The 27,155-nt window shown below is 43.6% G+C and overlaps 1 protein-coding gene across 4 annotated transcripts; it reads right to left on the bottom strand.

Annotated features, from left to right (window-relative positions):
- On the bottom strand, nt 1-26,770 carry pdgfab (platelet-derived growth factor alpha polypeptide b). 4 transcript variants are annotated; one of them, XR_006106740.1, is made up of 7 exons: nt 26,126-26,770; nt 24,820-24,916; nt 18,034-18,168; nt 16,637-16,827; nt 4,008-4,134; nt 3,322-3,446; nt 1-1,876 (listed from the first exon to the last, which is right to left on the bottom strand). XR_006106740.1 is itself a non-coding variant. In XM_042505771.1 (6 exons), exons 1-6 carry the CDS (start codon nt 26,186-26,188, stop codon nt 1,863-1,865), a joined length of 627 nt encoding a protein of 208 aa, XP_042361705.1. In that variant the 5' UTR covers nt 26,189-26,770; the 3' UTR covers nt 1-1,862. The 4 variants fall into 4 exon arrangements, 2 of the variants coding, with proteins under 2 accessions (XP_042361705.1, XP_042361706.1); XR_006106741.1 differs by having other exon boundaries at nt 16,637-16,824; XM_042505771.1 differs by lacking the exon at nt 3,322-3,446.
- Nucleotides 26,771-27,155: the final 385 nt, after the last annotated feature.

Genomic DNA, 27,155 nt, shown 5'->3' with positions numbered 1-27,155 from the left:
TGTGTGTGTGTGTGTGTATGTGTGTGTTTGTGTTTTGCCATATTTTAATCTAACTTTTCTCATTTGATTTCACCTGACTCACTTCACAGTGTCACAGTGATTCACTCTTTCGCCTTTGACTTCCTCATTTGAACACAGGCGGCAAGACGGTTGTTGTTTTTGCTCTGCGTTGGCCTGGTTACACATTCATCACTGTGTTACAGGAACTGGTAAGGAAGTAATTGTTTGTTCCATCGGGGGCACGGGTTCAGGCTAGCGCTGTACTGTTTTCAGGCCTCCTCGTAGCACTCATCATCATCTGTCCTGATGGTATGCGGCTGCATAAGGTGTGTGGACCTTCACAGGGGTGGAGTGAACAGAGATTTGTTCTCCTGTCAACAGACGAGTAGAGCCTGGCCAAACAAGGAGCCCATTCATGCACTTGTCGATTTGCTTTGCTCGCTCATTCACTGTTTAAAGTGGACTTTGCTCTTTGCAGGCACAACATGTGTGCTTGTGAGGCAGAGTGGGCAGGCATCTTCCTTATCAATGTTGCAAGTGATATAGTTGAAAAAGCCTCACGTAGGAGAGAAATCACGTTGTGTGTTATTGGCATGAAGACACATTGACGTGCTGTTTGCATGTTTTTGTGAAATGCCACTTGTTAACTGTTGGCAATGCTTGTCATGGCAACAGAATAAACTACACCATAGCAACTCACTTTTCTCTCTGCACCCCCTGCCCACATTTTTGCATCTTTTCCAATGGATTAAATACAGACATTCAACCACAACAACAGAAATAAACATAATTCCTGCTTGGATATAAGTAAGCTTAATATATTTCATAACAAAAATAAAGCATCTTCCTGTACTGACTCTCACAAATCCTCCTTGCACACATATATCCAAACCATATACAAGACTTGACATCATTCAGATATACTGTAATATAATAAGAAACATCAATAACATTGACTAAAAAAAAAAAAAAAATTGAGATTGTGATTCTGATGGTAACAAAGAACCGAACCACACAGAACTCTCGCATGTCTCCAAGATCGTTAGAACATCCTTTTTTGTTGTTTCTTTTGTACTGGAAGAGACAAAAAGCAAACGTCCACACATATAAATAGTTTGTAAGTAGCGGCGCATCTTCCTTTTCAAATCAAACTGTACATAGCAAGTGGGCAAAGTCACAGACCACCAGAGGTCTCAGAGAAGATTTCCTCTTTACTCAGAGCAAACATCCAAAAGCTCAAAATGTTTGATACTCCATAGTCTTTTGACAAAAAAAAAATCATATCTCCATTTGTCTCTCTCTCTCTCTCTGTCTTTCCATTGCTTTTCCTATATCTCTCTTTCTTCCTGTGTATGCAAGAGTCATTTAAACAGGGCAGGGCACTTTTATGTTGCCCAGCTGGAGGTCGTCCACCGCTGTTTCGGAGTCTAAGCACCAGATTCCCACGAAAGCTTGATCCAGCTGTTTCATAGCTGTTTCTGTTGTGCATCTTGTTCAAACAAAGTCTGTCAAAATGTTCAACACAAATCCCTTTCATCATCTCCCTTCGGCCTCTTTCCGCCCTGCCCGAGCTCTACAGCATCTTATTCCTCTTAATCGGCAGCAGGGTGTAGTTGTCTGGGTGGGTGGCGCACCACAGAGGAAGTCATCATCACTGGTTACTGTTTTGAAAAAAGCACCTTTGGCATCTTATTTATTGTTGTCTGTCTTTTTTTTTTTGTAAGTCTCTCATCTTAAGAGAAAAGTCTTTTTAAAAGAATGAAGGTGGCATGGCAGTGGGGAGGAGGACAGAGCAGGTCTCCTGTTGGTGGCATCCTCTATTTCGGTCCCTCCCACGCTGAAGTCCCTTGTTCTGATTGGTCTCACCTCACGTCCACTGGGGGAGAGGTAAAGAGCTGAGATTAATATCTCAATTTTTACAACACAACAAACAGGTGACATAATGAAAAGAAAGAAAAAATAGATTCTCGCTTTTTTCCCCAATTGCATAAATTTCTCCATGCATTTCAAAAAAGCTGACACAACACACACAAGACCCAAAATGATCTGAATCATGTTTCTCCAGATTTTAAACACAGTAATCAGACCATCACTGTGTCCAGTTTAAATATATGTGTTATTGTGTGCGTAAAAGACAAGGAGCTGGGCATTACAACTTTTGTTGTACATTATTTTACAAGAAAAAAAGGGTTTCTTTTCGATAAGAATAAACATCAGTCCCTCCAGAATTTTGTCGGCTGCTTTGGGGGATTGCTGCAACCCTAAATGCCTGATTCCATGGCAGCTCATTAAAAAAAATGCAATACATTTTGCAATGTTTATAGGTATTTTTTTTCAATTAAATTGCAGAGGCAAAGGAAAAATGCAAAAATAGTTGTTAATACTTGCTGTGTCCGATTTGGAGCGTATTATTACGAGCAATTAGTGTCTCCCACAGAACTGGAATTTATTTGTGATGGTTGCGGTATAGTAACAGCAGATCATCATAGATCTGCCAATGCCTGTGGACACAATGCTGAGGCAACATCCCTGGGAGAGGCTCTTGTCCTGGTCTCTGACATTTATCAGGAGCTAAAGCAGCATAACATGATCGGATCACTACTCGTTATATTTTGCGGCTTGGGAAGAAGCCCCACAACAGCGGTTAACATTGGACACTGAGCAAAATGGCTCGACTCTGTCGCTAGAGCTGTTGAAAACCATTGGGTAACTTCAGCTTTGTGATGCTAACAGTTTGCCCTGTCACTGTGTGTCTTTGACTCTGTCACAGGCACAGTCATCTTGTGATAAACAGAGACAGAGGGGCAGAGTGAATCAATACACTGCACGAAACTCTACATCAAAATGATGTAGTTAATAAGTTAAATTTGAAGTAGGATTGCGGTGATTGGACAAAATTGCAAGGTTGCACAGAATTCACAGGGGCTGGATGAATTTGCATTAATTGATTTTGATCTCAACATCACAAAATCCTGAATGGACTGAAATATTACAGATGACAAGATAATGAGGTGATTTAAGGGTGCCTTTTGAGCAGTGAAACAAACAGTGACACACAGTGGATGTACCACAACCAAAATAGTGCACACAACCACACACATGCACAGCACTGTGACACAAAGTGGTTATATGTGGTGTGCATGCTCAGCAGGCCACAAAATCAGCATGCAGCATCGGGGCACAGAGCATGGTACTCCTTGGCCCTCCCTCTCCTCACAATGATTGGCTGTGATGTGATTGGTGATGGTGATTGGCAGGCCCTCCTCGTACCCTGATTGCAGTGCCAAAAGGTAAGAGGACGCTGCAGTGCTAAAGTCCTACCTGTTCCCTTCACAGCTCTCCAGTGGACTTTGGGTAATGAATGCAACTTTATTATGTTGCCAATAAATCCTTGCTGCGCCTTAGCTTTTTAGGCTTCCTTTTTTTACCTTTAGCCCTATGGTGGCCTGAAAACACAAAGTTGGGGAGAGGGTGGATAGGGAGGAGGGTTAAAAGCAAGAAGCAGGGTTTATGATATAGAGAGAGGCACAACAGCCCTGGGACAGAAGCAGAGAGTGCAAAGATATGACACACTATAAATACTTGAGATGCTTTATCAGCACACATCACAGCGCTTATCTACTCCCGGGGAGAAAAAGGCTTCAGATCAAGGCAGTGGCGCATTTACCTGCTGTCATGCCAAGCAGCCTTTGGACACCCTCCCTTAACACACATACACTTTCTCACACACACACACACACACACACACACAGACGTCTTCATTCAAGACACAAAGCTTTACAGTTTTGCGATAGCAGGCCACCTCACAGGTGTGTCTGGAAGCACTCATAGAAAAAGGTCATCTAGTTCAAAGCCAAAGAGCCAGACAGACACAGCATGATGATGCAGGATGACGTAGGGATGAGAGTGGGCCGTCAAACTCAGCCTCGGGGTGATTTCTCTGCAAAAAGGCAACGCTGGGACACAACATAACAATGATTTGTAACAACTTTGAGGGTCACATTTACCTGTTTCTGCATCTGATTGCTCCACCACATGATGTTGTGACGTGCACACGCACTCAAGGTGGTCTTCTAACCGCACAAAGACCTCTTTCAGCTTGGGTCTCCTCCTCACGTACTCCACCTTTGCCACCTGAAGAGAGGAAGAGAAAAAATGGTTAGCCAGCTCCAGCGCATCATCACTCTTTGCCATACGCATGTGTCGTCAATGAATGTGCACACTCTATGCCCTAACATCAAGAGGCGTAGCGCTGTGACTGATGACTCTTTCATAAACGACTCGTTTAAAAAAAAAACCGTCAGCCATCGCTTTGCCCCGCCGTGTTTGAAGTGTGACGGCAGCATTCCTCAGAGGCTAAAGCATTGGGTTCCGCTCGCTGTGTGCTCTATGGGCTGTTGATCAGGTGTGTAAATACTGAATGGAGTGTATGACCCTGTCCAAGCAAGCTCAAACAATGGGAGAGGAGAGATGGAAGGTGGGGGGGTATACACCCTAAGGCCCAGGGAAGGTTTACCCTGGCAGGAGAAGAGAGTTTGGAAGATCCCCCCACTGCTCCAGGCCTGTAGCATCCACATCCAGACAGACTCACACCTAAACTCCCTCGCCTTGTTCTGACATGTATGCTGGTTTTAAACCACATTAATACTTCTTCATGAGATCCGGAGAATGTTGCTTAACGTGCATGCAAGAAATACACCGTATATCATTGATACTAAACTTGTGGCCCGTGGGCTAAATCTGGCCCCCAATAGGATGCTGGGTGACCCCCCAACCATTTTCCAATTCACAATAAAAATAAAGTGATTGACACTTGGAATTGTTTTTTCGTACTTCCAGTATACAAAATGTACCAGAGCGCATAAAACAGAATCAAAATAGAGCTTGGTTCCTTAAAAAAAGTGCTAGTGGAGTGCAGGATCCCCTGCACTGCCGACAGAGGTCCTAGCTAAGCCCCTAATGTCCTCAAATCCTACAAACATACTAAATTCTGAAAAAAAATCCTAAATTCTGAGAAATGTCCTAAAATCCGAGAAATGTTCCAAAATCCGAGAAACATCTCAAAATCCGAGAAAAGTCTTCAAATTAGAAAGTGTCTTAAAATCCAAGAAACATGTATGAGGCTGCTAAAACTGGCCCCTAGCCTCCTGTCATTCTACAAAAGTGGCCCCAAAACAAAGCTAGTTGAGTATCTCTGCTTTGCATTGTCCAATCTAAGCAGTAGGACCACAGAAAGAAGCTCTCCCAATCTAACACAAAAGCAATGCAGGAATTCCTATCGTTCAGTCCAGCTAACACCCTCTCAGTTTAACACAACAGCTCTGACCTCCACTTCCCACCCAACAGCTAGTAATGAAAAGGACCAATCCTCGGAGGGTTATGAATAGGCTATGTTGATTAAAGCTTAGATGAAAGCTGAATAGAGAAGGTTGCGTGGAGGTTATGATGATCTTGTTGTGTAACTCAGGGGAGGTGGCCACATGCTTTTCCCTCTCTGATGTGAGTGCCAAGGGCAGGTAACCTTCCCATCCACCACCAAGGGCCCCGGGGCCACATGGAAACAATATCCCCCCGCTTCACCCATCTTCCTGGTCACTGCACGAGAGAGGATATTGGCCGACAATCTCCCAGCGTTCTCTAGTGTTATGAACAACACGCCTTTGCAGTCAGCATGAGGCTCACACACGCACAGAAAAACGATGAGAGGCTTTCTTCCTCTGTCCTGCCGTGGCACAACGCCAAGGCTGGCTCTCGGTGGCGAATTAGTCATGCAGACAAACGAACATACCAATCCATGTCTGATAAAACAAAGCATAATGTTGACATTCGCACAGCTCGTGTCAGTGCTGTAACGATGACTGGAGGGTCGTCTGGGGAGGCTAGAATTGAAATCAGGGGACCGGCGGTTTCACCAGGCGCTCCTTTGTAACAGTTTCTTTCCGTGGATAGATGAGAGAGGGAGTGAAAAGAGGGTAAGCAAGCAGAGGAGGTATGCAGTGAGCAAACAGAAGACAATGGTGTCTGGGTTGTTGTTATCGGAGAGAGAGAGAGGGCCGCAGCGGGGAAGAACTGAGAGCAGGAAGGTGGACCATCACTCTCATTAGGGAACGCAAGGGTGTGTGTGCAAACAGAGGGGAGTTATTTAAGGAAGAGGGAGGAGGGACTGACCGTGATCATGACTAGCATTCGATGACATTCATCTGTTACCTATTAACATTTAGTTTCTGGGTTACTTATTTGGGGAACTATATTACACTCACAGGGTAGGAGAAGTTAGCAAAGGTATATTTTGTTATTCACCAAAAGTGCAGATGGCATCACAGAATGGCCTAAAACTGACACAAAGCCACTGTTCATATTTACAGAGATACTTAATTTTCCACCAGCTTTGTTTCAAAACAGTGTGATTAGTGTGTGTAAATGAACTGTGGTAAACTCCCCTCCTAATCGAGCCAGTGCCCAGATATCCCTCCTAACTTAATTACTTTATTCTATTTATGGATTCCCTCATTCCACTAAACTCCTTGTCATATCTTTATTTTTTTATTTATGTGTCTACACAGTACTGTGTGTGTACAAAGGAAGTTGTTAAAACAAATTGCCCCGGCGGGATTAATCATGTCTGAATCTGAATCTCTTCCCTCTTCAGCGAAACTCTGCAAACTGATGCAAAACAGTACTATCGCTGGCTCTCAGAGTTGTTGCTTGAACTACAGGCTGTACTTCTGCATTTTCTTATTGCCCGCCACCAACCGCAGACTCAAAGACCATAGAGGTGCATCAAGAGACAAACCTCCTATTACTGCACTGCCCAATTCTCATCTAAAATGTTTGGTGCCATGTTTGGCTGTAATAGCAAGAGCTTTGTGAACAGGAAGCGGGCGCCATACTGCTTCCTCTAAAATGGCCAAAACAACCAGAAGCAAACAGCGAGCAGTGCTGATCAAATATAACCCAAGATTTTAATACAGCGTTCTATATTTCTCAACCCTAATGGTATATCAAACATGTTTTAGCTTACTGTTTCACTGTACTAAATTTTCGTGTGGGTTGCCAGCCATTGTTTCAAACAGATGGGGACACATTACGCCACCCACTAGCGGGAGTAATTATTGGTCTGGTGTGGCGCAGTCCATTCTGGTGGTTTTTGGTTCTCTACCTTTTGAGCAAAACCATCATTTTCCTCTGTTTTCTCTGGTCATATAGCACCTATTCCAAAAGTTTTTGCATCTTTCTACTGCATAGACATCCTAGTTTTGCTAAAGGGCCGTCTTTCCAACACTGAAATACTTCTGATTTTATTTTTTTTATTTATATGAAAATGTGGGTGTATGTATGTATATGTACGTATGTATGCGTGTGTTTGTATGAGTATATATATGTATTTATATACACATATCTCATACGCATCTTATAGGTTTTAAATGTTAGTACTCTTGCATGTAAAGCACTTTGAGCTGCATTTTATGTATGAAAGGTACTATACAAATAAAGATTACTATTATTATTATTATTATTACTATTCTTTAATCAAACTATCTGACTGAGAGATGAAACATGCAGCTGTCTCTGTGGACGGTTCTGGTGTCTCCAGTTACGGGAATCTCTGAGCCGAGGGGACTTCAGAAGCCAAAGAGTCAGCAATGTCTTACACTTACTACTGAGGCTGATCCTAATGACAAACACACACACACACACACACACACACACACACACACACACAAACTCCTCTGGCCAAACAAACAGCTATTGACAGACGGATAAAGCGATGGGCCCCCTTGATGAGAGGCCCAGCAGTAGGCTTGTCTCCCTGCCCCTCACACAGCAGGGTAAAAAACACTCCCTGCAGGATACACACAAAAGCACACTTTCATATTTGTCTGTGAATGTGTATAACTGTGCTATAATACCGCTCTGCCCACTTTGTCAACACTCTCTCTTTCTATCTCGTTTCCTGTTTCTTGTGTTAACCCCACAGGGATGCCGGCCTTTGCTCTTACAATTTTTCCACGTCCATATTTAATTCTCCATTTTTAGCCACTTCTTCGCAGCACAAAGAACACCGGCTTCCTATCCGGCGCAGAGTCAATGACTTCCCACATAAAACATACATCAGAAAGAGACCCCCATGCTATGACGAGGGGCCCCACACTCTCTTTGTATAAATCAAACCACTCTAAACTCCCTAGAAATCCGGGGCCCTGAGAAAGAGTCCCCCCGAGCGGCTGTGTAATGATATCCGATCCAGAGGGTTGGGGTGAGGCAGGGGGCTCTGGGAAGTGCACCCCCTCGGTTTGTCCTCAGTGTCTCTGTGTGGAGCCGATTGTCCCGGTTGGACTAATTGGGAAATCCCTGAGCACGAAGCACTGATGAGAGCATGATGGAGGGGAAAGTTTTACTCTGGCTTTCCAAGGAAAACACAACCAGGGTTGTGGATGTGCACTGCGGGCCGTCGTGTACTGGACCAGTGACAGAATCGAGCAAAAATAAATAAGAATGCATGTGTGTTTGGAGAATGGACGGATGCGAAGAGGCTGAACAGGGTAGCGATTCATCTATCAGGAGGGAGATGCTCAGACAAAAAGCTCTTGTTGAGATGCTACAACTGTGAGCAAGTGGAGGAAAAGTGGGGAGAGTTTGGGGAAGGAGGAAAGAAAGGCAAAATGATCTGCAGACAGAGTGTGAGCAAACCGCAGAAGATGCCTACTGAACACTGGACGGGGGGAGCAGAGACAACCTGCTGCTGCCCTCTGCTTCAACCCCCAACAACACAGGCACACATACACACACACCCACACGGGTTTAACCCTTTGAAACCTGAGCCAATTTGTTTAATTTCTGTCAAAAACACAGGAAGAAGTTACTGATTACAAAAGGGTTAAAAAAATAAATATATATAGAGAGAGATTTAAAAATGTTTATAATATATATATATATATAATTAAAATTAATTGTAATAGTTTACTTCACGATTTTATAAAAACGATTAGTAATTTAAAAAAAAAAAATCTGTCTTTCTTAAAACTAATTTTCAGGTCACTATGTCACTTGTCCTAATTTCTTGCAATCTCTTGCCAAGATGCTTTTGGCTTTTTTAGTAATGTTTTAAAATGAAATAAAACCAATTTGCTCAGGTTTCAAAGCTTTAAATGCATGTGAAAGACGTCTGAGTGCAGCACAAGAAAACTGATGTCGTACCATGTTGCAGAGGGTTTTCAGGGGTTATCAAAGGCAGTGTGTGGAGAAGAGGGGAAGCAAGGGGAGCATTTATCACATCACTCACGGGCCTGCAATGCCAAAAAGGCACTTCATTGAACACCGCTCTCTTTCCACTTCTCTTTCTCACACGTTAATGTATCACTGGATGTGAATATCTATCTGCGCCTGACCACATCAAGTGATTCCCTTCCCCTGAGACCAAAAGAGTCATTGTGCAGTGTTAGATATGTCCAAAAGATGTGTAATCTTTCCATTTATTTTTCTGTCTGTTTTTACAGAACGGCTGCAGATGAGAAAGCCATTACACAGTGAATTTCAAAGAGTAAATCAGACTTTAATAATAGAGAGCAAAAATTATACAATAAAAGGGAAAGACTGGCAGAGAGGTAAAATTAGAGAGTGGGAGATGTTGCAGGAACCAGACAGAAAGAGCAACGAGGGAGTGAACAACTATTTCACATAACAGACAATCAGACTCTGAGCAGAGAGGAGAGGTGGAGGGGGAGGATGAAGTCAGAGGGGAAGAGCGAAGGGGAGGACAGGAGAGGAGGAGTATAGGAAAATAACAGAAATGAAGTAAAATATGATTAAAATACGGCTGCTACTTTTCCCGCTAGGGCTGATGCATTCCAGCCGGTGCGGCAGTAGCCAAACTCTGCGGCTTCTGGCTTGGTCGTAACGCTCCCATGGTCTCTGACCCGCCCCGCCAACCCCCGCCGTGCACACACGCATTTATCCACACACACACAAACTCCTTCACCCTTCTTCATCTAGTAGAAGAGCTGAGTGAATCAAAGGGAAAATAATTCACAGCTGCAAAGGACTTCAAACAGGGGGGCCCCTCATTCCCATCGAACCCCCTCCTCACGTAATCCACAGGACCCCTCAGACGATCATAAATCATGCTCACTGTATCACCGTCACACTGTCTTTTATTTATGAAACACCCCGTAAGTCAGGGTCGCACACAACCACAGGGCTACAGCTACTGCTTCCCCCAACACTCGGATCTGACCCACTGTCGCTGAGGTAACTGTCAGTGTGTGTGTGTGCGTGTGTGAGTGTGATGGGGTCGGGGCCAGGGCCAGTGCACAGAGATGTGTGGACCCCCACACTCAGCACTGTGGCTATATCCGCCTGGCCTCTGTCAGCCTCCGCTTTGATCCAGCAGCCGTCAACACTTCATTACTCTGCGGCCCGTCTTCCTCTTGCTGCCGCTTCACACAAATGGCCTTGTCCCTGCGCTGCGGTGGGCGAGTTTACGTAGCATAACATAGAGCACTCTCTCTCACTCACACACACACACACACAAACAATCTCCTCGGGTTTACACAGATGTGTGTCGACGACCCCCTCTGACCTCTGCCAAAATACTTATACAAATGCTTCAAGGAACATCAAAAGTTTCCAGCTACTGAACCAAATCAAATGAGAGAAACTGAGCTTTATAATTTGCAAATTATGCCATTCAGATCAAAGCTCCTTATTCAGTCAATGAAAAGTGTTAGCTCTCATGTTTGGTTTCTATTTTTGTTAATTGGGTTCATTTAGAATATTTGAAAATTGAAATACCATTTACAGCACAAATACTGTAATTTTGCCATTTTTTACTTTGTGGGATTCAAGGGTATAATTAGCAGCTCATTTATGCTTTCTCTCTATTTTTCTTTTCGCTTTCCTTTATGTCAGTCACTTTCTGGGCTGTCCTTGACACAAGAGGAGAATACCATTGATTGTCAACTGTGTATTCATTTGGAGGACAACACAAGAAAACTGGAAATATTTCACTGGATGGTCTTTTCATAAAACTGGGCTGTCTAGAAAGATGCAAACACTTGTGAAATTGGTGCTACATGACCGGAGAAAACAGAGGAAACAAGCTATGGCATTCGCTTTTGCTCAAGATGCAGAAAACCTACAACTACCAGAATGCACTTTGCCGCACCAGAGCAATAAATGCTTCCACTGCTGGGTGATGTAATGCAAGCTTGGCTACTTCTCCATAGGAAATAACATAGCAGCTGGCAGACGATCTCATTTAACAGCTAAACAGCGTACTAAAATATGTTTCCAAAGACATTTTAGCCAAGAAAAGGTCATTACAGTAAAAGAATCTTGTATCATGTTTTATCAGTGTTGCTTCATTTTACCATTTGATCTCAGTTTCTTCAGCCCCTGTTTTAACAGTAATGGAAACAGAATGGCGCTCATTTTCTGTTCACAAAGTCTCATATTACAGCCAAACAGTACACAAAATCTCTATGTTTCTAAAGACATTTTAGACAAGAAATAGGCACTGCAGTTACATAATCTTGGTTTATATGTGATCAGCACTGCCTACTTTTAACATTTGATTTAGTCTGAATTTGAGTAAGAGAGAGAGAGAGAGAGAGAGAGTGGCAGTTCTCTCTCTCTCAATCCGTTTCTCGACTCTTTATATCTGTGGTAGCATTCATATAAAAATATGGAGGTTAAATCTGTACCTCAAGCACCAGCCTTTGAGGTTGCTAAAATTTCCGTTAGGAGATGAGCCGGGAGATCTGAGTTTTGATAAGAATAGGGAAGTTTACCAAAGTTCATTTACACACACTACCCACATTGTTATGATGCAAAGCTGGTTTGATAGTTGGCAGCGTATCCTATTTATTGGATCTTCTTGATTATCTTACTGGTACACAAATGAAATTACAGATATCACATGAGGTCATTTATGTATCTGCTCATGTGGGTTTGTGAACAAGGAGATGGAAAATAGAGAACTTAGAGACCAAATGCACTGCAGAAGCCTCGGGAGTTAATGAGTGAGAGGATGAGTGACAGCTCCATTCTTCTGCCTGTGTCATGGGCTGTTTATTCAGCCCCATAGGAAGAACAAACAGAGAGGCATTTTGATTCACACACACAGACTCATACACATTCAGATGCACAAAGACTAATGTGCAAAAGAACACACATGCATGTCAAGATTGCTGCCTCTCTATCCCAGACACACCTTGTAAACTAGTCTCTTCAGTTCTGACTGTCCAAAATCACCAGTTGTTTTATGAGCAAGTTCGTCCAGCAAGCCTTGGAGCCAAAAGCATTGAGAAAACCATCAGAAATACTGGACACAGCTGCAGCTGTCGGCAGACAGAGAGGAAGATTTGAGGAGGAATACAAGAGAAGGAGGCAGATGACAAAAGGAGAGAGCATGAGAAATTAACAATCTTGAGAAAATCTGTCTTGTGCCATGAAAACACCGCTGATATACTAATTCTCAGGTGTGGATTCGTGTCACAGGACTTGGACTTGAGTCAGACTCACAAATTGATTACTTTAGACTTGGATGTTACACCAATGACTCATGACATGATATCAGGAAATTCAAATTATCGGTTGGAGATCCCTCAATTGACAAAGATTAACTTAAGTAGAAGTCATTTTTGTTTCGTTTTGATTTGATTTCTTGCATGTGCTTTTGAGTGTATCCTATGTCTTGGGACGTTTTGGTCCTCATATTTTGATGACTTCTACATTATTCTTTAGTACAGAGAGTGTGGACATGTAAAACATTCTCCGTTTTTGTGAATTTAATATTGGCTACACTTTTTTGAGAGCACATTCTGACTTGTTTCAGACTTGAAACTCAAAGTTTAGGATCTGAGACTCAGATGTGACTTGCAAAACAATTGTTTGGTCCCACCTCTGCTAATTCTGCTGTTTTCTCATGTCAATTCATGTCATATATAAATTGTAATACTAAGACACAAAAAAGGCAAATGGCCAAAATGTTCTGCTTGCTTTCTGTGATAAAACACCAAAATGAAAAGAAAAGAAATGTGGAGGAATCACTTCGATGGAAAAGAAGGGGCAGAGCCAAAATACTGGGATTGGGGGGAGTGAATGTGGTGTCATCGAGAGTGCAAAAGGAGGTGGGATAAGGGTGAAGGAGGAGTTAAAGTAATGCTGGGATGATAGAGTCTGAATACATAAAAACTCATTAAGAATTTGCCTTTCTCCTGTCTGTTTCCTGTCTGTTTTTTCTTCCATCTCTGTTTCTCTCACTAATCCCTTTTATGATCATTGAACCTGCTCTTAATGGCTCTTATCTTTACACTGTTCTCATTTACTGTCTTGTTTCAGTGCCATGGCATGCAGGAAACACAAAAACAATATGAATGTACCGTGTGCATAAAGCTATAGAGATGCTATGACAGTAATGGGCCAAAGTGCAAAAGAAGTTCAAGAGAAAGCAAAAATATAAAACGAGGGGAGACCAAGAGAGAAAGTGACTTTAGGATCTACCCCTTCTCCTCCCTCTGGCTAGTCCTATTTAAAGTTGCATTTTTTATAACCCTGCCACTGAACAGGACAGGCTTGTACAGTACAGGGCCTGCTCAGACTCGTTTTCCTTTTTTTTTTGGGTCCATAGCATGAAAAAGGAAAGACGGAGAGAAACAGAAGAAGGGGAATAAATAAATAAAGGTGCACTGGACAAATGCATAGTGGCATGAGATGGAAAGAAACACAGCGAGTGTGTTCTTTTCCCATCCTTGGCCAGCAGAAGGAAAACAAGTCAGGCACAGGGTAGACGGGCAACATTTTTAGCTTTCTAATAAACGGAGGGAGAAGCATAAACTGAACCCCTATTCAGACGAACTGCTGAGAGGACAGGCAGAAAAAAAAAAAACTTGGCATGAGACAATGTTTCTCACACACAATGTGGTGAATGTCTCCTGACCGGAGCGAGCCCTGACGAATGACCTTTCCAGGGATACGACGCCTTCGGTCCCCCTCGCCTGCGGGTTTAACCACATGGAAAAACGCCCCCCCTCCCCAGTCAAATCCTGCCCACCACGCCTGAAGGTCCATCTCCGCTCTGTGTGCTCATTTTGTCCTCAATGTCATCAGGGGGACACGGACAAAGTTGCATAGACATTCCAGGAATAGATGAATCTAGCCTTATAGTGTCTTGTCCGCCATCGGTGTCTCTCCATCCCGTCCTCGTAGCTGTGATCACAGACAGAGCCCCTATTGAGGCACTGACTGTCTGGAGGACCAGCGAGACAGACAAGCTTGCATGCAGACAGACACACGGGGTTGTGGTGTATATCAGAGCTCTCAAAACACTGTGACTCAGCATCTCTGACCATAAACCCTGTGCCCTGGATGCAGTGCCCTGTGCCCTACAATGGACGTCTTGTCAGTACAGCCTCACTGTCTCTACTCTGCAATTAAAAGCCGTGACACACCAAGATGATATCAGAAAAGCAGCAATTAAAGCCCCATGCTACATCACCCTCACGTCACCGTGTCTCGGCCAAAAAATTGCAAGTGACAGCCAACAAGCATGTCTATTCTGCACCTGCATGAAAGGAGATACCCCATCATATCGGTAGACGTCTGTAATAGTCATTTAAATTAGGAAACCAGTAGACTGCCATGACACCAATTAGCCCATTAGCACATTAACTACACAACACAGTATCGAAAGAACAAAGCAAAAATAATCTCATCTAATATAACAAGTTTGTTTCAACCTCACTCCCTCCTAACTTTAGCTTTTTGTTAACATTCCTCCTTTCCCTTGCTCTTCTCATGTGGCGAGCTGAACGCCTAATCAGAGTGATTTCATTCACTGACTGGCTCCATGGCTGATATGGGAAAGAAGGTAATGAGCAACTTGGTAGGAAATGTTACACAAATTGCAAGACATTAATGTAATTAAAAATTATTTTTTAAAAAGCCAAGGGAAAATGTCTAGGGAAATAAAAAGAAAAAAGCTAGGGAAAAACTATATTCAAAGTTAATTATCATAATTACAAAATTACATTATTAGTTAATTTGTCCTTACAATGTTTAAACTTTTTAAAAGTTGTACTCCACAGTAAAAGTACTTGATGAGGGTCAACAGTACAGGATACACCGTGGCGCCAAGGGCCGCAGGCGATCGATATCGCCCAACGTGAGCAGACAGCCAACCATCAGCTTGGAGTGTCACGGGCTTTAAAGAGGAGAATGCTGAAATCTCCCTGACCTGTGCCAGTGTGCCAAGGGGAAGGAGGCAGGCAGCGCTGGTATTTATTTTATTACTCCTCTGGTCTATTGAGGCAGCATCTTTAAAATCCCTGCATGATGTCTGAGAGCTCATGGCCGGGCAACATCACAATGATTAAAGAGACAACAGAGTCCAAAGAGAAACACAAACACAGTCAGAGTGTTCCAGGCTATCCTGTTTATCCCCCGGTTGTCTCTGACAGAACAGAGCACATAACTCCCATACCTCTGAACGGAGCCATGCACCAGCTAGTGTAAATACAGCAGAAATACGACTCAGCTCCAGCCACGGTGTCTCCTCTGATCCTGAACAGAAGGACATGTTTTCAAGCTGCCGATGCCAAAGAGCCTCTGAGAACAGTGCAACCCCCTTCAATCCCTCTCTCTGCCTCTTTGTCACCTCATCTCCTCCAGGCTTCCAGAAAAGACAAAGGGCCAAACAAACAGAGAGCAGAGGAATGGCTGCGCAGTAGCCGGTGACACTCAGGACATTCTCAAGGCACAGGAAGCTGTTTCTCTCCCTCTCTCTCTCTGTCTGTCTTATATCTGGCAGCAGCATCCCTCCCTGTTCAAGCCTTCAACAGATGTCCTGGCTGAAGGTGCCAACAACCCTCCTTCCCTGTCCTCTGTCTCCTCTCCTTCTCTTCCTCCCTCCCGCTGTCCTGGCACAGCCGCCCTGGCCTCTCGCCAAACATGGGATAGAGTGGTGAGGAGAGAGGGTGGTGATCGGCTGTAATGGAAGGAGAGAAGGTGGGGGGCAGCGGAGGTGAGGTGGCCACTATTTGGGTACAAGCCAAGAAGGCTCAGAGGAGAGGGGAACACTGAAATGAAGCAAGGGCATACGTTTGAATAGAGATGGTAGAGACATGTCCCTACCATTATTTTTACACTGGCAGAATTGTCCCCATCAATATTTGAGCAAACTGTTTGCATTATCTTAAGTTTAACAGTATTTTGCACAAAAATGTGGAACAGATCACATCTCGTATTGCGTCAGTAAGGGACAGCGCATTTTATGTTTCAATACGGGATGATGATGGAGCTCTTTCGTTGTTCTACCTCAAATGCAGAGCAGCACACAGCTGCTTCAACTTCCAAAAAAAAGTCCCAAACGGGGTCATTTGTCTGTTTGTCAAAATGTTATAACTTATAACAAGGTTTGAAAAGAGGGACGAAAGGATTGTGATGAAAGGCAGGTTAACCAAACCCTTCCTCTCGTATGATTTACTTACCTGTTAAGAGGGAAAGTAGCAGAGGTTTGTTAGCGGAAGTGGGCGTGTTTGCGGAGTAAATGAGCTGATTAAGATATCGTGTTTGGAGTGACTGTAAGAAGTGTGACTTTTCTGCGAGGCAACAGTAGGGATGTGTGCATTAGTCTTACCTTAACGGTGCGGTGGTGCTTGCGGGAAGGGTGGCAGCGCATGTTGCTTGTGTTGCAGCAGCCCGTGCAGCGCTTCACCTCCACACAGGGCGGCCATATCAGGAAGTTGGCAGATGTGGGATCCACCTGGCTCCTGGGGATCTCGTAGATCACCGTTCGCGTCTTACACACCGCCGGGACCGCCTCCTCTACTGCAACAAAAAAAAAAAAAAAAACAGGAGGGAAGAAGTCCAGTTAATGCGTTTGGTCTGCATGAGTGTTCGGTGACACATTTTCCAAGCGGCGCGTGCTGATGTATTGTAGTAATTCCCTCCCAGCTGCATTCATGCATTCCTTCACTGCTCATTATTTGATGACTCACTTGATGTGGGAGCTGTTCGTCTTACCTCAGATCACACCCAACTTTGTTTAAGGCTGTTAAGAAGACAAGCCATCCAAAAAGCTGATCTCATATCAGCTAAGGAGCTTTGGGATCAAGTCGGTGAGACAGAAAAGAGACTGCTCCTTTGTTCAGAGCCCTCACTGGGGTTAATGCAGCGTGACTAGACCAGAAAACCTTTATGTCCACGGGTGGGAAATCTAATAATGGCCTTTGACCCTGTGTGCTATAGTAAAAAGAGGAAGGCGGTAAGCATTCATTTTAGATTTAATGCTCTGACAGGCACTTTAACCTAAAGATGTGACACAGAGTTTACAGTAAGATACCACAAGGTCGTAAAGAGGATATGTGCTTGCACAGAACGTGAGGGCTTTTTGTGGACAGCTGCCAAAATGATACACTGTATCATACACTTATGATATGCCACACATACGTGGAATACAAGCAGCCATTTCACCCAGCGCTGGTTTAAATGCTGCCGACAGGGATGTGCAGCCAGTCTTAACACACACATCATGCACTACATGGTATTCTCCACGCCTCGATCAGATATCGTACCGCGTGGCATTTTATGAAGAAATCTGACTGAGAGCCCAGGCGAGCTGCAACCTGAGCCCTGAATGCCTGGAATTTCCACGCTCAAGGATATATTTCTCTCCTGACGCGCGTGTCTTAGATCTGCAAGCCTCCGGCCAATTAAAAGGCTTCATGTCAGACGTCCTCGTCAACCTCACACACTAGTCTCGTTTCTCATGATTCCTTGATTGCCATAAATACTGGGTAGACGTCTTCATTAGGGTTCCTTTTATCCACAAAAAAGCCATATAAATGCCACTAACTATTAGCTTTGTTTGAAATTAGTGTAAAGTGATCGGGGGGGGGGGGTTAACATAGAGGTTATTTTTTAGGACATTGTGATGCTGTAGCAAGTTGTGCCAAGTTGTGATGTATATGGTGCCAAATGTAATCATGATGCAACCTCTGAGCTGCACAGTGAAGCACACAGTTTAGGTCTTACCAATGCTCCTCTTGCGTCGGCTGTGGAGCTGGGAGCTCTTCAGGTCATTGTAGTAACCATGATGATGGGAGTAGTTCTTATGGTGGTTGTGGTGCTTGTGGTGTTTGGGCTCCTCGATGACATTGTTTCCCGTACCTCGTCAAAACAGAAGGCAGCCACGTTAATGATGTCACACACAGAGAGGAAACAAACACAAAAAGCTTATTTAACCAATAAGCTATGAGTCTGTTGATTGCGGCTGCAGCTTTAACAGTGTTGACTGCGGCAGGCGGCTTCCTAGACCTAACCAGAAGGTTACTGATGTTTTATATTTCCTCCGTCCACAACTAACAATGTGTTGGTTAGTCACACAACCATAATGAGATGGCAACTTTCTACTGGCTTCTTGTGCTGTATGTAACACATGCCTGAAGGGTTTAGGGTTCCCCTCAATGTGCTGGCTGGCAGGGGCGACTGCAGATGATGTCACAAACTGAGGTAAACAGTCCAGAGTGCACATGGCACAGGCCGCATATCACACAGACCTCTGTGTAATTGCAAGCTTTGTGTGTCACCTCAACTCACTCATTTGGCTTAACTTTCCCAGCAGGAATAAAGTATCTAGACGCAGGTGAGTCAGCACGCTGCTTCGAAAACAACCAGACACACAGCAGGCTAAAGTGGTCATTTGACAGCTGGTACTCTGCCGCCATTATCCCTGTTCCTAATTAGTGGTTTCGTGTCTCTCATTTACCTGAAAATGTTTGCTTTTTCAATCATTTGGCAGCCTGGAAAAGTACATGTTTTGTTATGCTGCAGTGGTAGCTCCTTAAGACTCCCTAACCCCAGTCTAATATAGCTAGCTCAGCTTATTCACAGTCATGGTCATCTGATAAAGCTTGCTTGTTTTGGTCCCCACCCAGAATATGAGCTGGATTACAGAAGAGTGCCAGAGCAGCTATAAAGCGATAAAGCTTGTTCACAGGATACTGCCCTTTCCCAAAGTGCACAGAGTGCTTGCTAAGTGGGTGGGTCTACCTGTGTGTAGGTACAGCATACCCACCCACTTGGCTGACATAGTCCTACACCTGTACACTTAACATAAAGACACACTACACAAACTCCTCTTATTATCCTCCATAACATGCTAAAACCCAATGTACACGAGCACAACAAAGCTTAGCCACGGGCAAACACATTCCACTCATGCAGCTCCTTTGTGCTCTGACCGGAGTCATCTGAAGGGATTTCCTCTACCTATACATGATCTACCTCTGGGGTTGGTTGTTTATTTGCTTTTGGATGCCTTCTTTTTCCAGGTCTGCCCCTCAGTGAGAGTGGAGGGAATTTCCTTCTAGCACGTCTAGCAGTCAGTCAGACAGACAGTGACCCAGAACCAAAGGTTCACGGAAAGTAAGTGTTGACTGCAGCTGAGATCTGGAATTAAAGGAAGACTTCAACCCCCCCCACTCAACCCCCAAAATATCCATTTGTATAGCAATAAAAGTAGTAAGTAAAAGTAGGGCTGTACCTACCTACTGTAGTCAGAATTATGTCAGTTGAAACAGATTTGGCAGATCTATATGGATATTCGACAATTTTTTTTTTCATATAAAGTTTTAAACTTTGAATGGGGTTCAGAGGGACGTTCAGTGTGATAGTGGGATTCATGTTATATAGTAAACAAGCTCAGAGAGAAAACAATGTTATCAAAGAGCCATACAATGCAAAGTGTCTCTTCCTCTGTGCAGCAGCATCGTGTACACAACTCTGTGTATCTGACTATCATGAAAGTAAAATGCATTCACTCCACAGCAAAATTTGGGGACCAAAACGTCATTGGAAGCACACTGCACAACACACTGACTGGCAAAAAAACCCCAAAACAACTTCTCAACTCAAAGCAATAGAAGTTGACTGTGGGCTCTCCTACTGATGATTTAAATCTCTAACTTCCTGATCGAGGCAGTTATAGACCAGCAGCTCCCATGTTAAGCACAGTAAAATTACAGTTTTGTTAATGGGACCCCTTTGACTTCAATTCATCAAGAATTTTCTGCGTTTTTGAATTTTTCATTCACTGTGGCAGCATTTGAGAAAAACTTTTCCTTCATGAAAGAAAAACAGAGTGAGTTAGTGATATACAAATGATAGTTTATGGGTGAAATATTGCTTCAAAGGGCTAAACTATCAGTCTGTTAGGCCAGCATACAGACACACATACCGTATGTGTCGCAAACTCTCCATATATGTGCAAACACACACCTACACTGTCTGCACTGTCAGGTGAACTCATTGTGACAGCTGGTTGGTTTTTTTCTACCTGACAACCTTTTAACACTGCAGGTCACTAACTGAACTCCCACTGTGCCTCCTCTCGCACCACCACACCTATCCCTCTATTCATCTCCCTCTGTCAGGAGAGGACGGGAGTGAGGGAGGGCATCACACCAGTGACCACCCGGAGACAGTTTGTGTCAGAGCTGACAGGAGAAAGGGAGGGAGGACATAAAGAAGTCCTTTATGGACAGCAGAGTCCTTTTCTAAGCACAATAAAGGGCCTTTCTGTTGGTGTTTTCTTTAGGAGAGAAGGCAATCAGAGTGATCAGGCAGGAGGAGAAATAGGCAAGAGTGAGAGGTTTGCTCGTCTGTTGGTTCCAGGTGACTAAGAAACAATAACACGCCCGGAGCGCCGTCAAACTGAGGCAAGAGAAAATAGGACAGGAGACAGTCTCCCGCCATGAATCAGGCTTTCATGACCCGCAAATTACTCCCTCCATTAGCTGAGGACCTCGGCTCCCTCCTTTTACTCCTCCTCTCTTTTCTTTTTTCTTCTACTTTTAGAATAAACCTTTCAATAAGTGTTTCTTCATTGTCAACAGTGACATGGCTGAGTTGATGAAGTTTTAATTTAGGTCATATTTGCAAAAGGTGCTCCTGCTGGGCGTGACAGGAGGTTACAAGCACAATAACTTTGTTTTTGAGGCACTGTAGGTTCACAGGAAGTGCTGCCAACTGTACCAGAGGTAAACACTCTGCCAACTTGTTGGAAACAAAGTAGATTGCACAACAACTTGCAGCCTTTCTGAGTAAAGTATAGCAAAAATACAACCTCCAGAATCCTCCCGCTCCCTTCTCCACCTCTCCCCCATGCCAAGAGTCAGGTTCCCTTTTCTGTCAAAGTCCTTCACCGAGAGAGATAAGAGCAGGCAGGCCGGGGGGCCGCCTAAGGAGAGAGACGGGGTTAGAGAGGAGGAAAAGCACAGAGAGGAGCACCTCAGGGGCCAGACAGCCATCTGCAGACTCAAGCGGGGTCATCTCATCTGTCAGTCATACCTGAAGACACTAGAGCTGTACCTGACCCAGAATTATGTAAGTCAATTCAGATTTGGCTGTTAAATACGAATATTTGACAGTACGTTTTGTTTTCCATAGTTCAAAGTTTGACCGGGCTTCATCAGTTTGAACGCAGCGTTGATGTAATACAGTAAACAAGCTAACTGTGCTAAAGACGGGTCGTACGCGTGCAACATTTTTTGCAGGCATTAGATATCAAACAAAAGCCAGAGACTGTATTGTATTAAGTTGCTTTGAGCTGTAAATTCACCACTTGTAAGCAGAAGGTGTCTCCTCTCTCCTCCGCTGCGCCACCCCCTGCATGTCTGCAGCTCCCTGTACCAAAGAGTAGTGTGAGAGTCAAGAGCGCTCACTCCACACTAAAATGTGGGCACAAAAACTGCCCCAGAGGTACACGGCATAGAAAAAGAGAAAATGACTGCTCGAAATCTCAGTTGACTGCAGATTCCGACTGATGATTCGAATCTCCGACTTTCAAGGGGCTGCCCTAGAAGCCACCACCCTTGTATTCACATAGACATGCACTAAATGAAACACACAGCCACACGTTAACGCTCTGCAGGCCTTCCCAGTGATCCTGACGCATTTATGTCCTTAAAGGTTGAATTATAAAGTCACCCTTCAAGTGACAGAGATCTGAGATATCAACAAAATAACTTGTGATTTCCTGGCTGTGACCTTCACAACACAACATGTCAGAACTTTCAGGTGCACCTCGTAAAGGTCTTTCCTTTCTCCTTCTCTGGTCGAGGTGCTATGCTATGTACAGTTCAGCCTATACTGGTAGCTTTACTGTCCTGGCCATCTGCAACAAAAGCTCTGAAAATACCCCTCTGGCTGGCGTCAAAGGTCTTTTAATGGGCTGGCTCGGGCTGCTGAGCTGGCCGTCAGACAGATTTATGTCCTCGTAATAATAATCAGCCTACTACAGTTACCCCACGAAACATTCCTCTGTTTGAAGAAAGACATGTTAATTCAATTATAAACACCTCTTCTCATGCTAGAGGAACTCCAGGGATCTATTCTGGGCTCAGCATAAAGTGGTGCTGTTCTGGAGAGCAGATTGGTTTGATTGTGAATTAATAATTTAAACACACTAATTATGTGAGGCTGTAATGTGTCCTAATTGATATGTCCATCAAAAAAACAATGGCGTGGCTGCACAGAAGAATATTCTCTGCTTCTAATGTTGCCTTGCTGAATTTAAGTTTCGGGGCTACTAATGAGCTATGACCACTGAGGTAGCTGACATTATTTACTGTTAAAGCAAATTCAGTAATTACCTATTTCCATCAACAAATCTTTCGGGGGAGAGCCCTGAATATGATATATGGCCGCAGCCTGTGTAAATAGAGGCTCATGTGAAGGCAAACAGCTTCTTCCAGTGCACCCCTGTAACTCAATCTAAGACGGCCAGAGACAGACTGGACCCCCACCACAGAAGAAGCAGCACCTCCACGAACCTGACGACGCCTGCCTGACCTGTGAGCCGCTGTCTCTGTTTACAGGGTGACATATGTGGCAGTCTAGTTGCTGTAAAGTCAGTTTATTGCAGCAGCTGAAGGAATATTTGCAAAAAAATGCCTGCCAGTGAAAGTCCACCTTTGTCACATGTGTACAGTAGACGTACCTATCAAGGTTTTGTCACACACGCTGGGGCTGCACTTGGCAGATCCCTCCTGTACAATGTTGTAGTCATGTGCATGTCTTTGGAGCTTGATGTCATAACTTCATTGATGTCTAAATGCAGTTATCAGAGTGAGCCAAACTATTCTTCTGTGTAGTAGTAGGAGTATCTGTACTATCTGTACTACTTGAGGTTATATAAATTCTGTCAATTTTCACTTTTACCCCATTACATTTTCTCCTAAGCATTCTAGTTACATACTAAAAAGAGAGGGAAGTTGTAAAAGTATCTTATTTTTCATCAAATGTAATGCAGGCTCCATTTTTAAGGTGGTGTACGTTACACACAAAAACATGTCAAAATTCTCAGAATTATGTGAAGTACTTACTTGTACTTTTACTTTCAACAGGCTACTTAAGTACACTTAACATCATAATACTATTATACATATGCATATTACCTTTGATTACAGTAACTATCAGATACTGATCAGATATTTTGTACAAGACTTTTACTCAAGTAATATTCTGATAGGTGACTTTAACATCTATGAAAGTCATTTTCTGGTCAAATATCTGTACTTGTACTCAAGCGTGGCTTTCAGGTACCTCAGCCACCTGTGCCTGCAGGAAAGGCAAAATCTCTATCTGTTTTAATCAAACCCAACTGACATCAGATGACTTATGTCCAAAGATGTAGTTGTCCTTTCAGCATTTAAAGGGGAGGCATTTAGTTGCATCAAACACTTAATTTCCTGCATTATGGTGAAATTTTTATGCACTAATTTGTGCCTTGTCTGAGTAATTTATGGTGTAGATGTCTGTAATTTTGTCTTAATAAAAACTTGCTGCTACTTTCATGTTTTTATTTGAAAGGATAAATGCACATGTTTTAAATATGAATATAACAGCTGTTAGCCACAAGCGGATTCATGCATGATGACTGCATATTACCAGTGATTCCTGTGATTACTTGATATGTAGAATTCATCTATTCATCCAGGACCACAAGGGCTTAAAGGGGAACTATGTCTTCTTACAAAGTTCACACATGGTATTCCTATGGTCTAAGACAGACTACAAATATTAGTTCACACGAAAACTCACTCCCAAAAGCTATAACTCAAGTTTCCAATGTCATTGTGTATAAAGTCTGGAGCTACTCCATAGACTATGATTGGGAAAAAGGTTGTAGATGACACAGAGAGCGTCCAGGGTAACTGTTCAGAGTATACAGGTACATTTTCTAACAGAGAAAAATGCAATAAAAATAAAGTTTATCTAGGTATAAAAGAAGAAAGAAAACAAACTCATTTGTTGTCTATGGAGCAGCTGCAGACTTTATAATTGACAACATCACAAGTTTAAGACTCTGCTTTCTGGCTTTGAGGAAGAGTTGCTCATGTTCACAAATACTGATTAAACTGTCTTTGACCATGGAAACAACACAATGGAATTCTTCATTTTGGTGGTGGCCCCTTTAAGGCCTCCCAGACATGATTATTTTAGATTATGACCTTTGTATACATTTATGGCATATTTATTTGGCTTGTTCCTTAAGCCAGCACACACACATACATGGAAAGTCCCCAGGTAAATAAGAAAAATAGGCTGTATTTAAAAGTGATTCCACATTGGAGCAAAATTCTACAGCTAATAAAAGCATACCTACATATTATGTAATTGTGGCAGTTTTTAGGACTACCCTTTACTAAATGTTGTCACATCAATAATAGCACAATCACGTAAGAACAATGCTTAGGGCATCAGGATTAAAAGTGTAACTCGGGTTTGTGGATAAAAGTATCAAGAGGCAGAATTTACCTACGGAGTCAATGTCCAATAGCCGCTGGAGGTCGCTGATGCTGTGGATTTCACTGTGGGACAGTCTGTCTATCAGCTCCTGGGGAAACTCCACTTCCTTTAGGGAAGGAGGGGGGCAACAAAAACAAACAAGAGATGAAGGTTAGAGATGTGTCGGGTCAGTGGCAAAACGTGTGTGTAATTGTTTGTCTGTATGAGCAAACGTGTTGGGTTTACACAACCACCAGGAAGATCACTTCTAGAACAATTTTGCAACTATGTGCCAACTACAACTAGCAGATTACTCCCCTCACGCAAGGAGAAGGGGGTTGCGCCGAACCTCCTTTAGAAATTATGCAATTTGGGAAGAATATACTTTTGCAAGGAAGAAAGCCAAATGACTGGAATATAATATATAATGTACTTTTCACTAGGATATTCTGGTAAATTCGGCAACCAGATGAGTTAAGACTAAGCACTATTCACTGTAAATTAAACCAAAACCTTTACCTTGCATGCAGGACAGTGATTGTGGGGAATCTTAAAAAAATGAAAATGAGATAATATAGCATCTGCTTTGAGTATTAATTGGATGCCGAATTAATAAATAGATGCCAGTGAGCTCCAAAACAGCATCAATAATTGTTGTACCAATCCCGTTCCCGTGCGTAAAGGCGAAACAACAATAAACTGTCTGTTTTCTTAAGGAGTTCGGGGCTTTATTACCATGGATCGGCAGCTCGCCACAGTGTGCACTTGTTGCGGTCTTGCCAGCACCTCAAGTTGAGCAAACCGTGCAGCCTTACAGGAACAGTGGCTATTTATATCGCCCGGAGCGGTTCCCATGAAAGCGCTTAGACCAACCAAAACGTTTGCCCACTTGGCTCAGGCTACAAACAAATTCGGCACAAAAGCCAAAAATAACTGCGTCCAAGTGCAGATGCGATGTTGGTTCTCAAAAGCGCGTATAGTCACTGACCCTCATGGTAACTGGAGCTCATATGTCGTTTGTTCACTCTGGAATATGAATTCATATAATCACACCTCGTATAATACCATCTTAAACTACTCGCTTTATTATGTTAGACAAGGTCAGTTATTGACTGGTTTAAATGACGAATTTATTTCAAATCCGCAAGTTCATAATGTTGTTCTAAAGGCTTTAAATAAAACTTATTGATCTTTTCTTTCTCCGGGCATCAAGTTGTGTTGGAGAACTGCGCGCTCTGTGGGAACTTTGCACCCTCGCAGGAATGAAACCCCGCACCACTGCGTGTGACATGGTACCAGAGGGACACAGATTGTCCGTCCTGCGTGGTAACTTTACCTCAGAGGTGGCCAGCAGCAGGTACGTCGTCCACAGCAGGAAGTAACAAAGTGCGGCTCTCATTTCCCTTTAATTTCGATTTAACCCCGAACAAGAAAAAGGTGCTGTTCTGTAGGAGCCGCAGAATCGCTCCTGGCCCCGCAGGATCCACAACCATCCCCTCGGGGAGAGAAACCGGAGTGTCAGAGCTGCACAGCGGGCTCAGTCAGACTACGTGCTGCACTTGCTTCTCAACTGTGAAAAGCTGAAGAGGCTGTTAGTGGACTTATTCACATCGGACTGCGTCCTCTTGAACAAGATCTGCGTGTCGGCTCGGCATAGCTCCTCAGGCGCAAGTGGGACAATCCCAAGAGACGAGTCTGAAGCGCATTGCACTTGTCCTTCACCCTCTCAACCAACAGGCTTCAAACCTCACCTCAGAAATATATATATATAAATAGAAATATCTATATAAAAAGAAGCGCAGCTGTCAGAATTAAACAAAATTACGACTTTTTTGTATGTATATTTAATAGCCCTAGAAGAATATAATCCAAACGTGCAGATCCTCTTGGAAAATCACAGGGGAGAAAGTTGTCCGTGTTGTGCTGATCCAGAGTCTGTCTTACAGCAGTCTGCACAGGTCCTTGACTGTGTGGGACTCTGGAGTGAATGGAGTCAGAGCGCCTCTGAGCCGCTGGATATAGAGGGCCAGCAGCTCCGTGCCCGTTGCGCCTCCCCTCGCGTTCCGGTGATCGTGCATCTATTCAGCGAGGGGAGCTGGTTGGCTGGTTGGATGACTTAAGACTCAAGAGCATGTTCCCATCCCCCTTCAGTGTGTGTGTGTGTGTGTGTGTGTGTGTGTGTGTGTGTGTGTGTGTGTGTGTGTGTGTGTGTGTGTGTGTGTGTGTAGCCCCCTCAGCACAGAGCCCATTCAAAGATTTAGGCTGTATAAAATATTAAATATCACTGATTGGAAAGGATGCAAAAAAAGGCCAAACTGAGAGCAAAAAGGATGGGGATGCTGATGAGGATGAGACACTTCTTTGTT

This window comes from Plectropomus leopardus, chromosome 17 (assembly GCF_008729295.1).
Source record: "Plectropomus leopardus isolate mb chromosome 17, YSFRI_Pleo_2.0, whole genome shotgun sequence".
Lineage (NCBI taxonomy): Eukaryota > Metazoa > Chordata > Actinopteri > Perciformes > Serranidae > Plectropomus > Plectropomus leopardus.
Note: the sequence above shows the minus strand (reverse complement) of the source record. Positions and strands in the feature narration are given on the sequence as shown.